The sequence below is a fragment of the Pollachius pollachius genome (genome assembly GCF_949987615.1).
Source record: "Pollachius pollachius genome assembly, chromosome: 3".
Lineage (NCBI taxonomy): Eukaryota > Metazoa > Chordata > Actinopteri > Gadiformes > Gadidae > Pollachius > Pollachius pollachius.
In genome coordinates this window covers 31,954,695-31,972,566 of record NC_136936.1, presented here as the reverse complement: position 1 = coordinate 31,972,566, position 17,872 = coordinate 31,954,695, and the positions used below count along the sequence as shown (strand labels likewise).

The window sequence follows — 17,872 nt, the reverse complement described above, 5'->3', positions numbered from 1 at the left end:
AGAGACTTGGGGGAAAGTTTCTCTGTGAAACAGTGAAACCTTTCAGTCATTTCTTCGCAATTTCCAACGGAGGTCAGCAAATATGAGCCTAGCGATGTCTACGTTCAGGGTGTTGTAAGCACCAGCCTTGACACTCCAACCCAAACCTGGGCGTGAGCATCAGCGCCTTTTAAGTTGTGGAGAGGGATTGGAAATGTTTGAGGATCCAGTACAGGCTGGCCTGCTGAACAAGGCTCCATGCTGGGCTGTCTGAGCAGCGCCTCACAGAATTACCTCATCTTGAGGAGAATACTCTGTCATCTCATCAGTGTGGTCCAATTCAAACTACGAATGAATGTGGTTACTTCCTTTGGAGGTCTCCCCAAAATAACCCAAATGCAACAAAGCACTAAGTCTTGAAAGAATGGATTTCAGTATTAGTATTTAAAAAACAGCGACCTTTTTAAACCACATTTTATTTAAAGGAATCTGTATGCAAACCATACGCAGTTTATGGACAAAACGACATTGGGAGTGAATGTACGGTCACAAAGCAATAGAGGGAGTGGAGAATTACCAGATAGAAATTGTAACACGACCAGATTATACAAATACTATTTCCCCTCTGGAAATAACGTGAGTTTTAATGATAACATTGATGTAGTCCTACACCTAGAGCAGGCCTATAAAACAATTGACCGAAGGAAGATTGATCCTTTTCCATTAATGCGATAATTTGACTATGCTGTTTATTACTCATTGAAGTGACGTCATGACATTGAATAAAACGGTTGTAGCTATAGGAGGGGTGTGCATTGAAAGGGGCTGCAGGCCGCATAAGGAGAAGGGAGCCTTTTCAGACAACGCACCACTGCACGACTGCTGACATAAAGAGGAACTTCCAAGACAACACTTCCAAACATAAAAGAAGTGATCGTAAGGATAAAAAAACGACAAGTATTTATCAACGCATTAGCTGTACCCTAAGTATTAACGACATTGAGGACAGTGAAAAAGATACAGCGAATAAACCAATGGCTGATGGCTGATCCATTACAATTGCAGTGCAGTCTTGTTTTCCCAGGCGCGGGCAGAGTTGTGCCGGTCGCCGTCAGAGGCTGATGAATATTTACCAAGCGATGGCGTACTCCCATCACCCGGATCAGGGACGAAACACCAGGCTGTGCCGCACAGGGACCATCCCCCGGGGCACACACAACACCTTGTTTTAATATCTAAATAACCCACCATGCCGCTGGAGAGTTGCCCCCTGCATCGTCTCAAAGCAGCTCCTTGGAGCCAGTAATAGCCCATTTATATCAACATTAATACACAGCCTCACAGTGTCCGTTATGCTAGATGGATGCTTGGGTGATAGCTACAACTTGGTCGGTCCCAATTAGTCCGGACTATCTCTTCCCTGTTTGGGCAGATAGGGTTTCACAACAGAAGGGTTAGTGACTAACAAGGTAGCCTCATCCCTTGTCTTTGAAGGGCTTATTCACATTCCTGCAGCTCTCGGCCAATCCTCCACTTTCCTACCCCCCGATTGGGCGCTGGCAGCCATGTTGAAGCTTTATTCTGGAGGGAATGCAGCGAATGACGACGAGCCAACGTGAAGTTTGAGAGAGTTGCAATCCTGTTGGAAGTGAGCCTTCCATTCACTGAATCCAGCTCCACAGGGCCGAAGGGCTGCGATAAGGGTACAACTATACGCCATCATGCCTTTCCCCAGAGGTAATTAAAAAGGATGGGTTTGGCTATTGGATAAATGATGCTTACATTTGGGAAAAAAGTTTGTTTAATTCTGGCTAATGTAGCGAAGCAACTGTTGAGCAGAACACCCCAACAGAGACCGCTCCCAACAAGCTGGCTCAAACTACTGTCTGCATGTGAATGTGGATGTACATGGGGTTATGGGAAGCAGAACATGGATTGGTTTCTGAGTTGCCACAGGCACTGGGAAAGCACTTCACAAATGCACTTACAGCGGCATGCAGCCTCAATGTTATAATGACACAAAGACAGAGTAGTCACTTTAACTCTGCGTCTGCACCGTTTTCTCCCCCATTAGTCAGAATAGCTCCAGAGCATTTATAAACATGCTTATATCCCAAGCAGAACCATCTCATGTCTCTCTCCCTCTCTCTCATAACAGGCTGCTTCAGGCCCTGTGGCATTTGCTCTAACCTCTCCCTAATGTCTAATCTCCCAGCCCCATAAAAGACCTCCATTCACTGCTCTGCTAACAAGCATATCTGCCTCTGTACAGAAGCTTCCGGATACTTCCATACTCACAGTTTACCCCCGGATTTAGCGAGAACCTGTTGGTTGGCACAGAGTCACTGTCATCGTAAAGCAGAGAAGGTTGGCTCTGTGCAACCCCTCTAACCAGGGAAATCAACACTTTCATTAAGACGATATTAACCTCCCGGGAACTCAATTCACCGTGAGGATACGTGTGTGCGTGCGTGTGTGCGTGATATTTTATCTTTGCACTAGCGGGCTGAGGATAGTTTGGTGCACGAAGTGAAGGGGGAGGTCGGTGGTAATAAAGGGGGCGGATTGTGGTAATGAGGTTATGGAGTGATCGGGTGGAATTGGCACCCAGGCGGAGACAGAGTTTCATCTAGCCATTATCCCCTAGCGATCAAGGAAGAGGAAGAATCTTAATTGGCTACCAGGCTGAAACACGCTACTGCTTAGGAATAAGCATCCCTTCTTATATTAGGGTCTCTTCTAGAAAGTGGCATCTCTTGAATTGGGTTCAGTTTAACAATTGGTTTCAGTTCTAGTGGTCAGCAGTCAGTAGTCAGCAGTCAGTGTCATAGGTACAGCTATCCTCAACACTAACGAAACTAATGAGACGAGAAGGCTTACGGGATAACAATCATAAACCGGTTCTCTGCCTCCTCATTCTGCAGCCCTACAGATATTGAATACACATTACTCCCTTCTAGGAGAAGATGCACAGGCTGGGCTAGAGCCTAGAAGCTATGTTTCACGCTCAGAAAAATGTTCAGCTCAACACATTACCTGGCTGGCTTCCATTTATAGATCCTCACATGAAATCACACACCCTCCATCTCTTTCTCTATCTCACACCAAAAACCCCCCACTCTGCTCACTCCCCCTTTCTCTTCTACCTCTCCTTTCACACTATTTTACCTTTGTTCTCTCCCTTTCTCTGGTGGAATCAAGGCTCTCTCTCTCCCTCTCCCCAGGTTCAGAAACACACACTTTCCTTCTGGCCTCCATACACATCGTCTCTCTAATGCTGCCACCAAATCATCGGCACAGTGCCGGGACGCATTACCATGGTGACTGCTTTTTCAAGCCTTTTGCTGGGTTTCCCAGAATGCACCACTACTTTCTTCCCTGGCAGGAGACTACATTTAGATGTGGCCTAGATATTGATCATTAATGAGAACAACAAACACACCAATATTGGCAATGGTAGTAAAAGCAGTGTGCATGTATGTGTGTGTATGTCTGTGTGTGTCCGTGCGTGCATTTCCACTACTTAGTGGGTTCATATTGATGGTTGGTGGCTGGTGATCAAAGCTGTGTTTCATCATCAGGTGTTTGGGGGGTTTGTGGACTACAGTGAGAATGTGAACAACACTAGTCGAAAGCTTCATACAAATCAAACTATCATGGAATCTATTCCTTGCTTCAATGACAGCAACAGGCCTGCGTGTGATTCTATGGTCAATACACCATGCTTATTTGTAATTTGACCATGACCATTTGTCCCAGCTTGGTACCACCTGCTCTCCAACACAGCCATGGCTCACCTTCTGTGATGGTGTCAATAGGGCTAGAGAGAGGCTCTGTGGTGTGGGACGATGCTGCTCTGCAAGGTAGAACTGAAACCAGGAGATAATCCAGGAGACAGGACAACAACGTATTCAGCTGCCAAAGCCATGCACCCACATGTCACAGCAGAAGGTTTTAGAAGACTTAACACTAGATCTCCCAATGATTTTAGTTGGCTGAATTTAATCCACTGAAAGTAATCCACGAGAGCCACTCTAAAAGGTCACAGATTAAATTCCTCAATTTAATCTTACTTAAAATTACTCAGTTTTACTAATGCATCTTTAAGATTAAAGCACATGGTTCAAAGTGACTCAATTAACCCACGTCAGAACCTTTCATGATTGTGCTGTGAATGAACCTGGAAAACAAGTATTGTGGGGATCCCACAGAAGGTGTCTTGGTCTGTCGGACCACAGAGGAACAGGAAGGAGAGAAAGTAGTGACAGAGAACAGTGTGGGCTTACAAGTCTCACCGTATAGATCTATGAAAACTGACCCGCTCACCTGAGAACATTTTTCCAGGAACAGCACAGTGTGTTTAAAGGCCCGAAACGTCAATGAACGAGCTGCCATGCGTAGGGTCACCTGTTTCTTGGCCAAAAAGTTGCCCTACAACACAGCGCAAAGACTACAGCCAATGGCCAACTAGCAGGTAGGCTCTGCGCCTGCATGAGAGGAGGTAACTTTCCATCCCAGCAGGTGCCCTCCTGACCTAGTCGTTTGCTGCTTTGCCCAGTTTTGCTTATCTTCACATGCATTGATTCGCTTAAGCCGACAGCCAAACAAAGTGATTTCACCCATAGGCAGCTTCCATTCCAGACTTCCTGAATCGGCCAAAAATCGGCTGAAAAACAAGAGCGGGAAAAAAAACGCAGACAAGGGCAGACTAGTGCCAAAGGTGTGGGGCACGCCGCAGAAACCCAGGCTAGATGCTCACCAGAGGCCCCAGACGGTCACCAGAGGCCCTAGATGCTCACCAGAGGCCCCAGACGGTCACCAGAGGCCCTAGATGCTCACCAGAGGCCCCAGACGGTCACCAGAGGCCCTAGATGCTAACCAGAGGCCCCAGACCCTTACCAGAGGTCCCAGACCCTCACCAGAGGCCCCAGACGCTCAACAGAGGCCCAAGACGCAGCCCTAGACGCGGCCCCAGACCCTTAACAGAGGCCCCAGACCCTTACCAGAGGCCCCAGACGGTCACCAAAGCCCCCAGACGGTCACCAGAGGCCCTAGACGCTCACCAAAGGCCCCAGACGGTCACCAGAGCCCCCAGACGGTCACCAAATACCCCAGACAGTCAGCAAAGGCCACACATCGGAGGCCCGATCGACAGTCGGACCGGTGCTTCAGGGCATTAAATATCACTGGGGATATCTAGAGGCAACCGTGAGAACAGCACAGCCCCAGATAACATCTCATTCTCCCTAGAAACTAGGGATGGGCATTCAATTAAATTGTCTTAGTCGATCGTCGGGAGAATTAGCGATACATTTTCGATTAATCATTAATATTTTTAGATTAAAATGAACTATTTATACGCTATATTCAAAATGCAATGAAAATTGATTGTTAATTCTCCCTCGTTTACATGGACACCTCTGGTCCAATTAGAAGTGGAAGAACAGCTCAATCGGAATAGAAAATGATCATATATACGCCTAAATCAGAATACACAAGAATGCGCGAGAGACATACGGATTTACGCTTACCACTTTTGTAAATGCCATATATACAGTACATTCGGATTGCATGATAGGAATACATCTAGGATCCATCTTGGATCAGAAGTGTCCATGTAAACACGGCTAATCGGAATACAACTGTGACCGGAATAGAATTACATGCGGAATAGAATAGAAGAGGTGGTGTAATCCGCTATAATCGACATACACACTTATTCCGATTGGTTTGGGGTGGGTGCGGCTACTTTTTAACTTAGAGAGATGGCATCAGCAGTTGCAGTAGTTCGCAATTGGTTGTACTTTTATGCACACCGAACTGGACCACTGTCAAGGAAAGTGGATATTTTCTTTCTTATCACTCTGCAAGTAATCCGGTAATTTATCAACCCCAGCGTGTTCGGCTGCTGAGCAACGTCAACGCCTTTGGCGGACTATTTCTCTGCTGAACAACACTACGAATTGTCATTGTAAAATCGACGAAATTCCTAATGATCAATTAGTCGATCGTCGATTAATCACGCCCAACCCTACTAGAAACCTAGGCTCACGGCGCAGGTCAAATGCTTTCAAGATGGATCAATGGAAGCTGTTATGACCATCACCTCAGTGTAATAAAAGAGTGAGAGCATGTGTGCATGAGCAGGAGTTTCTGCATCAGACAGCATGAGATTAGGAGAATGGTTGTAGAAGTCTTTTATCTGATCGATCACTGAAACCACAGCAGATGTAGGCCACACAATATGATCAAAGGCACACGTAACAGGAGACATCAGACCTTGTACAGATGGCCAGCGTGTCCCGTTAGTGAGGTCAGACCAACAGCGATTATGTAGAAAACAATCACTCTGAAATAAACACCCCCTGATTTCCAAACCAGTAATGTACTGAAGCCCACGTTAATCTGGGATTGGTTGTAAAATCACATTAACTACATTTTACAAAATAAGCAAATCAATCATGACTTTTTGTAAAGATGTACTAAGTTAAAATATTAAAGGGTGTTGGTCTTCCAGAACCTGACTTAACCTTGCCTGTTCAGTGCATACTACCTCAAAAACAGACACCGTTATTATTGAGTAGGCGGATATAATTTTCTGACCATATTGTAACACTGTTAGGGCATCATCTGAGTACAAGTGCTGTTCAAATTCCAATTCCTCTGTGCTAGCTATATAATTATCCCTGTAAGTGATTAGAGGAAAGTTTAGATGAACATGAAGCAGTCTGTTTCTATCTTTCGTCTCGATTGTCACGCTCCACAACAAGAACGTTGTGAAAGACTCATTGAGTATTCAAATGCAATCTGAGGTCACCTGCAAGAGCGAGCATAAACTACTTAGCTGGCACTGCCTGTCACTGTGTAGGGTGGTCCTGTTTCTGGTTCCCTCTGGTTTGATCTCTTCCTTCCTTCCAAGGAGATGCCTTATATCCTGTGCTGAATTGCTAACAGCTAGCTCTCTAGAGACAATGGCTCAGTTTATATCTGTCTTCCACATCAACATTAGTGCTCCTCCAACAGAGGAGAGAGGGACAGAGGAGAACGGAAGAAAGAGAGGAGAGAGAGGAGATAGTGGGAGCCTGGTATCACAGAGCAGTGACCAATACCCCTGGTTATCATTCAGCCCACAGTGCTGCGACATGGGGTCCCAGGTAGCCAGGGAGTAACCCCCCAGGTTAGCATTCATCCCACAGTGCATGATATTTGTGATATTTATTTAATGGTACGATATACAGTCAGATATCAGCTGGAAAAATGCATGAATTCTCTGTGACTTTGTGAGTTTATCAGGAGGTCTTACCGAAGATATTGGTGGTGTGTCCTTTCTTAGCCAGGGGCTTCAGCTCGTTGTGACCCCAGCCGTACTGTCGGTAGCTGTCCCAGGCGTGCTTCATCATCTGCAACACAATCACACACAACACTTGAAATGCAACTACTTTACAGAGAATAGACCGAGCCGCACATCAACACAACACGTTTTCAGTATGGGTTTGACTAGAGTCAAAGCTAGTTGAACGCACACATGTTCAACTAGGCGCCATGCTCATTAACATGCAAAGCACAAAGCCAAAGTGTATAAAGTGAAGAGATAGAACTACCTTCACACACTGCCGTTAAACAGGGCACAATTCGGCCTGTCCGTCTCACTTTCTACCTGCCTGTCCATCGGTCTTTCTGGCCTCTTATTGACCAAGGCAGCCATGTTGAAAATAACCTCCAGATCTCTCCCTCTCTCCCTCTCTCCCTCTCTCCCTCCCCCCCTCCCTCCCCCTGCGGCGGGCGGCTAGCTGGGCTCACGGGGAGCCGTGCCCGGGCCTCACTCTCTTCTTGGCGTTGGCATTTCCGTGACGTCCAAAGCGTGAACACTGAGGTCAATACATCACGTTTACACAGGCTGGGACATGGACACTTAGGCACGTGCTGCCACCCTTTGATGCATGTTGATTGGACGCCTTATCAGACTCCGAGAGGGCCATATGCGGAGGCCCTGTGGGACGGTCCTAGCCATTTGAGGATGTTGACTGCTCGGCTACAAGGACCTTGGCAGACTAATTGGACATTAACGCAGGGAGAGTGCGGAGAGATCTTGACTGCTCCTCCTCGCCATTGTGGCGTTTTTGAGAAGAGGGAGAGGAACTAATATCCTTTTTGTCCACTAGCCAAAGTGACGAGCTCTTTCCATGAGTCAGTCATTAACCTGTCTGCTCCATCCTTAGAAACAAGATGGCAGCCAAGACGAAATCAGCAACGTCGGATTGCGATTTAATTAGATGAGTGTTTCAGGTTAGATTTGGTTTAACAGTCAAAAGTTATCCCTACATATTCAAAGTCACTATCTTTCAGAATAATGCTTTGATTGCTGGTGATGTCATCAAAATAACAAAGAACACACGTGTAGCTTGGTGCTTCAATGTCCTCTGAATCAGTGTAACAAAATATTCCCATGATGCAGTGTTTTCTCGTGGATCGTACGGTGACTTTAACAACGCCAAACCCTTCCCTGAACTGAACCATCTTTAACCAAATACATAAAACTTATCCTAAACAAAACCTAACATATAAAAAAAACCCTTAATCTCCATGCCAACAGGGCCTCCCGCATCACTCCTGTGGCAGAGTGGTCCTAGAAGCAGTCTGCATCAGTAAGAGTTACAGTCCGCCCGTCTAAATATAACCATCCGGGGATAGGCATCCGTGTTGTAGCCCAGGTTTAATGATCAAGATTGTCACGCCAAGAGCCACTTTGAGGGGGGGGGGGGGGGGGGGGGGGGACCAAACAGAAGTCTCGGTAGTCACATGATCACACATGGTGTACTTTTACAACGGGAAAACTGAAACCATACGGATTCACATGGATATGAGCCCAACAAAAAAAACATCATGACAGCTACCATGAGCCCTAGTGTCTAGCCAGCAAGTGCACCCAAGAGCCATCTCTCTTTCAATTATTGATTATTAAATCTTTTGTTACCCGAATCATTGCATAATTGTAGATATCCAGCATAGCTTCAGCAACGCCCCACCTCGCCCCTATCGAGCTGGCCACCTCAAACAGTGCCTTCACATCCATGACGCTGGCTGTACGTCGGTCGCTGGGTCGTGTATCCGCCTGCTTGGTGGTTGCAATCTTTGGGCTTCACTTAACAGCCAGTTCAAGTACAGCTTCATCAGATGCTTTGTGCAATTATCTTCTTGGATATGGCAACATAAAATGTTATCATAAAGGGCATACAATATTATTTAAAAGAATGTGACATCCACTACCATTTGTGTTTAAGTAAGGAGTTCGTTTACAAAGTGATAAGATATCTGTCCCTGTTGAGCATGCAATTAAAGTTTCACAGGGAACTTAATAGGAACTAAATAGTCACAGGAACATTTAAAAGACATCCCACAGAACATTTGCCTCCAAGCTGCTCAAAGCAAGCTACACATTTAGCCATCCTTCTATCCATACATCCATCAAACGATTACACATCTAGTGTAATCAGCATTCTGCATCTCGTTTCATTAAAGCTGATTACAGTTGGATGGATATTTCATAAGTTACTGCTTTAGATTTGACAACAAGTAGTAAACTGTACTATATACTATGTACTAACTATACTGTGGTCTGTTTCTGCAGACGTCCATTATCATCTGGTCCGTCTATCTTTATTAATTTAATTGAGTCGACTGTTAAAATAAAACCAGGGTAGACGCAATAATCATGCAACATCATATGTTGCGTCTGGCCTTAAAATTGCCTTAAATGGACCCAAGTTATTAAGACAGAGTCTCGCTCTCTATACATCTCTGAGACTTAAATAAACAAACACTAGAGCTGTGTTGACTGCATGCATGGCTCAAGCCTGGTAAAGGTCTGTGTGAGTTTAGCACGTTATGAGTTTGACCAGGTTGGCTGATGCATGCAGAGGGAAGTTAGCTAATTTTTTGGTCCCTGCCTCTTCTGATGCAAGCTACCCTATCCTCTCAATTACCTCATTAACAATGAATGGCTATGAAAATTCCAATTTAGCAGCAGTAAACAGGTTGCTAATATTACGCTGCAGAAATCATCCGAATCAAAATACATTCATCGTAAAGAGAACCTGTTGTCACTCGTCTGGTTATGCATTCCCATGCCATTCTTGGGTTTTAGCACTAGAAGGTAGAGTGCGGTGAAAAGATGAGTGATTCACTTTAGGCAATTTCAATTCAATGCTGGTAAGATTACTTAATTAGTAATATGAGACAGGTAGTCGGGACTGCCAAGGGATTTCAAACCTGAACCCTGTGGCTGGGGTTTGAACACCTTGGGGTACTAGGCTTCCCAACACCACAAGACTGACCAAAGAGTGCAGGCAGAGGACAGCTGCTGCCCAGTGACACGTGGGCCTGCAGAATGCCCTGGTGGATGTGGAGCAGACTAAGGGGCCTGTCAACTGGAAAAGCCATCAACTACCTGACACCTGAAATGCGACCAGCTTGCTCTCACTTCAAGCCTGAAGGTTCCTAGTGTCGTGTACACTAGGAACTATGACCTTCTCAATGCCAGCCAAGTGCCCATCCAGCAGGTACCCGCTGTCTGTCCGTCTGCCGGAAACTGGCACACAGGAGGCCTAATGTGACACCAAGCCATCCAGCCTGAGAGGGGAAAAAGAACAGTAGGGATTCCCACAACCTTATCCTGATGCACCAAGGTCACACACACACTTGAAATATTCATAAGTAGGCTTTGAGCGTGCTGAGAGTGCGGCCAATACGTGTGCCACTGCGAAAAGAGAAAGAAATCAGCTGGGCTACCCGAAGCATCCATCTTAGGTCTGCAGGAGCCTTCTGATTGGCTGAGTGAAGCTGCTCTGCCCCGATTGACCGCCGCAGTCAGCCTGATTGATTTAAATAATGCCACCTCAAGGCCCCCCTTTCTCCTCTCTCTTACAAATACACCACCACCCCTTTACCTCCCTCTCTCTAACCCATAGAGTCTGCTAAAATGGCAGCTGGAATACTTACTTACCGCTTTTCAACCTTCCACGATGCATGCCCCACATTCTCACACACTAACACAAACGCACACAAGCATACACAGACACACACACACTGAAGATGTTGCAGGGCTGAATACTGCCACCATTTATCATGTGGATGCCAGGAAATTCTTTCCTAAGTCCCATTGGTGCCAGTGAAAAAAAGGATATAGATTTATTGGAATAACGCTTCGAAAATCAAAACCTAAATTTCCAGTAAGGGCTGTATCTTTGGTGCCACGTCCCTAAACCACTGCTTTATCCTTTGCACATGCTTCTACCAGCTTCAGAGCTTTGTCTGCCATTTGCTGTCTCTTATGTTAGTTTATTTTACATTATTCAACCAGCATCTTCGAACAGTTGATTTGTAATTGGACGGCCCTTTACGATGGAGGCCAATGCCATCACTTTGAAAGTGTAACATTCCTTTTCTCCGTCTTCCAGGCTGTCATCATCGGTGTCGGAGTAAACAGGTTTTGTTCCTTTGTACGATTGCCTGTGATAGGGGTGGGCAATATGGCAAAAATATCATATCACAATTTTTTTCAGGCAGGATCCCGATCCACAATCTTATCACAATTCTTTTTCACGTTGGTATTTAAAGACTATTTTGCAAGTTACTGAACCGTATAACCAAACTAATATCCCTATTTAAAAAAATAAAGCCCTACAAGGTAACAAAACTGAAAGAATAACAGACCATTTAGGCAAAAGTTCCTTTTCGAACAGATTTTAATCAATTGTGCAAGTGCAATTCTGCAAAGTATGAACATTCAACAAGAATTTTGACATGGTTTAGACTTGTATTCAAGTACAATCAGAGACTTTTGCATAACTCCCAAAATGAACATTGGTTTCAAAAGGTAAACAGTAAGTAAAGTGCACTCTTGCTACATAAAATTAAAACTAAATCTAACATTGGTAGGAATTGTTAACAGTCGCTTATTAGACACAAATCCTCAGCAAAACCTAGGGGGAGGTGATTCAATCCAAGGCACTACCTGCTGTTTGCTATTATTGGTTTATTGGTTTGTCTCTCTAGGGAAGGCGTGTAACGGACTAGCAAATTGTGTGATTTAAGATTTGGCTGAGAAAACAACTTTGGATGCGTGTATGTGCCATAGAACTGCAATAGAGTGCGGAACGGGCCGCATTTTTCTGTTCGAGCCCGGCCCGCGTCCGACAGAGACGTAACCGAGCCCGACCCGAGCCCGACAGGCATCAAGATATATAAACTCAATTTTTCTCACACTAGTAATTTCACGTTTCCGGTTGTACCATGATATCACGCCTTTATTAAACGAATGCAAGGCACTTTGGAATTGTCAACCGATCAGCGCAAAAAGCGTGCGTTAACTGAGAGCACATGAGGCTAAATCTTAACTTCATAAATTCACAAAAAAGGCCACGATAATTGAAAAAAATCAGACTGTCCAGCGCTATTCTATAATTTTTTCTTAATGTCCTCCATTGCTCTCTTGCATTGCGCTGTCACATATAGTAGTCACTGCACGTGAGCTTGCGCATGCTGTGTGTCACGCGTGTGGAATGTGTGCAATGCATGGCTTGCATGCGTGTTCCATTGTCACAAGAAGAACGCACGTGCAAGACTGTTTTAAAAAAATATCTATTAACTGTTGTAACGCCTTATCGCGCAGATGTTTCTGAGCCTATTGTCGCTTGTACAGTCCTTCACAACATCTTTTAGTTTTAGCATAGACTGACGCTTGCATATAGGCCATACGTTCCTTCAGAGCAACATCTTTTATCTTTAGGTGACTTATTTGACACTGCATACAAGGGCCTCATAGCTCTGGACTGGAAACGTCCCCCATAAGGGTTCTCAGCGCTTGGCAATAGACCCACAGCCACGGGGATGTTAGAGGCCGGTGGTCACCGTGCTCTAACATCAAGATCTCTCCGCACTCTCCCTGCGTTAATGTCCAATTAGTCTGCCAAGGTCCTTGTAGCCGAGCAGTCAACATCCTCAAATGGCTAGGACCGTCCCACAGGGCCTCCGCATATGGCCCTCTCGGAGTCTGATAAGGCGTCCAATCAACATGCATCAAAGGGTGGCAGCACGTGCCTAAGTGTCACGAGCAGTGAGCCACTTCCTAAAGGACAGGAGGAGTAGGAGGCGACCTGTAGAGCTGGTGACCTTCTTCTTGAGAGGCACCTCCATCTCTACAGCAGCTGCTGTAAACCTGCTCTGCCTGCTGATCACATGCATTGAGGAGCCTTGTGTTAAAGGGATCAATCAAAGTGATGTATCAGAGAGCCCTACACAGCTGCAGTAAGGAGTGACCTCTGAAGGTCATACAGCTGTAAACACCAACCCCCCACCATGCCGATGAGGCCTGCCAGTAAATCAGTCACGACAGGAGAAGAAGAGTCTCTTAGAGAGTTGAAGTCACACTGGAACGAATGGGCTCAGGATTCCACTGGGCTGAACCCAGTACAGCAGAACAGAAGATGGAGCCGCCATACCAAACCCTCCGGCTCCATTCCTAGCAGCTGTCCCTGTAACCTGCGTTCCTGTTACCTGCTGACTCTTTCCCACCACCGTTTGGTTCAGTTAGTGGAAGCACTGGAAGTTTGCAGACACTCCCATGGCGTTCAAAGAGCAACAGAGCCATGACTCGTCTTTTAAAAACACACGTTCCTTCCAAGCTGCGGTCTACCACCCTGCGTCTGAGAACAACTGAGGAGTGGGTGAGTCATGTAATATTAAGACAACCTAGCATAACGCCGAAGCGCTCTCCCACTGAGCTCATTAAAAACTAAACTAACAGATGATTAAAATTGTGGCGCTATGGAGGATTCCCAAAGACCACCCAGCCAAGACCTGTTCAGGAGCACCATACCAGACCTGCTGTGATGGCAGAAGCACAGAGTACAGAGCAACAACACACTAAATGCACCTCTATTCATAAAATCCTCCCTGGTGCAGTCCATCCCAGCATAGGCTCAAGAACACAGCATTAGCAAAGAATTGAGTTGAATTGCGTGCATCCGTAGAATAAATCAATATATACAGTGGGGCAAAAAAGTAATTAGTCAGCCTCCAATTGTGCAAGTTCTCCCACTTAAAAAGATGAGAGAGGCCTGTAATTTTCACCATAGGTATACTTCAGCTATGAGAGACAAAATGAAAAAAAAAAAATCTAGAAAATCACATTGTCTGATTTTTAAAGAATTTATTTGCAAATTATGGTGGAAAATAAGTATTTGGTCAATAACAAAAGATCATCTCAATACTTTGTTACATGCCCTTTGTTGGCAATGACAGAGGTCAAACGTTTTCTGTAAGTCTTTACAAGGTTTTCACACACTGCTGCTGGTATTTTGGCCCATTCCTCCATGCAGATCTCCTCTAGAGCAGTGATGTTTTTGGGCCGCACGGACTTTCAACTCCCTCCAAAGATTTTCTATGGGGTTGAGATCTGGAGACTGGCTAGGCCACTCCAGGACCTTGAAATGCTTCTTACGAAGCCACTCCTTCGTTGCCCGGGCGGTTTGTTTGGGGTCATTGTCATGCTGAAAGACCCAGCCACGTTTCATCTTCAGTGCCCTTGCTGATGGAAGGAGGTTTTCACTCAAAATCTCACGATACATGGCCCCATTCATTCTTTCCGTCATACGGATCAGACGTCCTGGTCCCTTGGTAGAAAAACAACCCCAAAGCATGATGTTTCCACCCCCATGCTTCACTGTAGGTATGGTGTTCTTTGGATGCAGCTCAGCATTCTTTCTCCTCCAAACACGACGAGTTGAGTTTTTACCAAAAAGTTCTATTTTGGTTTCATCTGACCATATGACATTCTCCCAATCCTGTTCTGGATCATCCAAATGCTCTCTAGCAAACTTCAAACGGGCCCGGACATGCACTGGCTTTAGCAGGGGGACACGTCTGGCACTGCAGGATTTGAGTCCCTGGCGGCGTAGTGTGTTAGTGATGGTAGCCTTTGTTACTTTGGTCCCAGCTCTCTGGAGGTCATTCACTTGGTCCCCCCGTGTGGTTCTGGGATTTTTGTTCACCGTTCTTGTGATCATTTTGACCCCACAGGGTGAGATCTTGCGTGGAGCCCCAGATCGAGGGAGATTATCAGTGGTCTTGTATGTATTCCATTTCCTAATAATTGCTCCCACAGTTGATTTCTTCACACCAAGCTGCTTACCTATTGCAGATTCAGACTTCCCAGCCTGGTGCAGGTCTACAATTGTGTTTCTGGTGTCCTTTGACAGCTCTTTGGTCTTGGTCATAGTGGAGTTTGGAGTGTGACTGTTTGAGGTTGTGGACAGGTGTCTTTTATACTGATAAGGAGTTCAAACAGGTGCCATTAATACAGGTAACAAGTGGAGGACAGAGGAGCCTCTTAAAGAAGAAGTTACAGGTCTGTGACAGCCAGAAATCTTGCTAGTTTGTAGGTGACCAAATACTTATTTTCCACCATAATTTGCAAATAAATTCTTAAAAAATTAGACAATGTGATTTTCTGGATTTTTTTTTTCCTTTTGTCTCTCATAGCTGAGGTTTACCTATGATGAAAATTACAGGCCTCTCTCGTCTTTTTAAGTGGGAGAACTTGCACAATTGGTGGCTGACTAAATACTTTTTTGCCCCACTGTAAGTGATCAATGTGTATAAAATAATTCTGACTCATTTGGATCCCATACCATTAGCAGTAGAGGTCATTTCAGCAGTAAAACACATGACGTGTCACCTACTGACGACAAACTTTCTCCATGGATAGTGGCTGTAGCTTTAAACCGTTATAGCGACAGTATACAGGTTTCTTTTTAACCAAAAGGAACAGGACGTCGTAAACAGCCCAGGAATCATATACAGCTTTTTAGACATAAATGTTAGAAGCCTTCCAGTAAACTCCTTCTCTTGTGTATTATGTTTTATATTAACACACACACCCCCTCACACACAACCACACCCACCCAGCAGACATCAGTAAAGCAGGCCGCTGTGTATTTAACAGTTGGTTTGTTTGAACAGTGGGCCGATGCCGTGGCAGAAGCCCAGGGAAGGAGAACAGCTTGGTGGGATGTGTGGTATGCTAGCTTCTCTGTTCCAGCCTCCCACTCTCTTCCATCAGCTGAGAACCAGCCTGGGCCTCAGTCGACGAGGCCTCAGCCGACATGTCCAACGCTCAGCCCCAGCATGGGGCTGAGCGTTGGACCTCAGCCCCAACCGAAGCCTCAGCCGACAGGTCAACCGCCCAGCAGTGGCACCTGACTTGACAAACGCAGTCATCACAGCGACCTGGAGGGGTGCGACTTGCATATCTGGGTATTTGATAAACCAAAGATATGCTAGGCAGTAGATCGGGAGGTTGTATTGGTCACAGTAGCTGACAAACATATTGTGCCTGCTGTATAAGTAAGCCACCATGCATGCAACTGTTCTTAACTCTTCATATATATTAAAATGGAAATGTTCTTCAGCACCATCAAAAATATATTTAAAATTATTTGTGTGAGAATCTGGTTAGCACTAGCATGCTCCACTGTCAATAATAATATGGATTTACTATGGATTACATTTTGGAGTGTACCCTACCCTACTGTAAATGTGTTTGAAACCCAGCTGATTAAAGCATAATATGGCATCCAACCCATATTAAACGGCCTCATCGTATCCTATTAAAGCAGCTCCCCACGGGTCCTCTGATCTCCTTCTTCATAGAGCATCGTTTGATGTTGGCCGGGTGGAGCCATTCATTTGAAATTTCATTTTCTCTACATTTATGTACAGTGCTTTTCAAGGCTTTACGACCGCTTAAGAACTTAAGATTTCCTCACCTTGTGCTCACCATCCACACACACATACACACACACACACACACATACAGCAGTATTCAGAATACTACATGAGGCAGGGAGAGATGGAGAGAGCGCCAGATAGAGATGTGGGACAGGTGGGTTGAAAGAGAGACAAGGCGGTGAAGGGGGTGAGAGCAAGACATTAGGGAGAGTAGAGAGAATAGAGAGATCAGCATAGAGGAAGAGCACAATAAACGGGATTAGAGCACAAGGGGGAAGGTGTAGCGGGAGAGATTGGCAGAGAGAGGGGGAGGAAGAAGATGGAGTTAAAGCTGAGCTCTGCATGCACACAGACTACATGGCACAGGACCATAGCGAGGGCGAGAGAGGGAGAGGGGGAGAACGAGGGCTTATTGCCTTGTTCTCAGCAGATTCTGTATTTCCTCAGGGAGTCTGTGTCGTCCCTTTATGGGCTCGTGCATCTGAAGCGCACACACACAAACACACACACAGACACACAGACACACACACACACACACACACACACACACACCCCTGTGAGTCATGTAAAGTGTTTGGCTTGGGTATGCAGGGTTGGTGGTGGAGAATATAGTTGCCCTTACGGTGAACTTTAAGGTAGGCCTCGGAGGGCCATACTGGTCTCTTTATTTCCTCTACATCTTTAAAATGAATGTTTCTGATTTCACACTTGGTTAACATGGAGCTCTTTTTTAAGTGGGCAGAATGTGTTGTGAGATGTTGTATGGTGGTGGTTAACCACCAGGAGCAGTAGAGGGTCAAAGCGTTGTTGTAGCGGAGCTTCTCTATGGGGTAAGAGGGCCCTGGTTGACAGGTAGAGCTCACAATGACTGTAGGCTTGCGGTACTTTACGCAGGAAAAAGCCTGTTTGTTTGTCAAAGTCCATCTTGATCTGGGGGCCTTTTTGCTACAGTTGATTCCATCCAATTACACCCGATTTACGCAGTTGTTTACCCCTGAAACATTTTATTTACAAAAAGCACTTTATCGTAGCATGCCTTCCCCCTATTAGCGTATGCACTATCTCTTTGGGCACAAGGCTAATGGTGGCTAATGGCTACTCGCAG

The 17,872-nt window shown here is 45.5% G+C and overlaps 1 protein-coding gene across 2 annotated transcripts in view; it reads right to left on the bottom strand.

The window, feature by feature from the left end:
* The window catches only part of man1a2 (mannosidase, alpha, class 1A, member 2), a 78,813-nt gene that overhangs the window by 31,943 nt on the left and 28,998 nt on the right, over positions 1-17,872 (bottom strand). For both annotated transcript variants that reach the window (XM_079733401.1, XM_079733402.1), the window contains exon 4: positions 7,283-7,379. In XM_079733401.1, the coding sequence (XP_079589527.1) occupies positions 7,283-7,379 (97 nt within the window). The remainder of the gene's footprint in view (positions 1-7,282; positions 7,380-17,872) is intronic.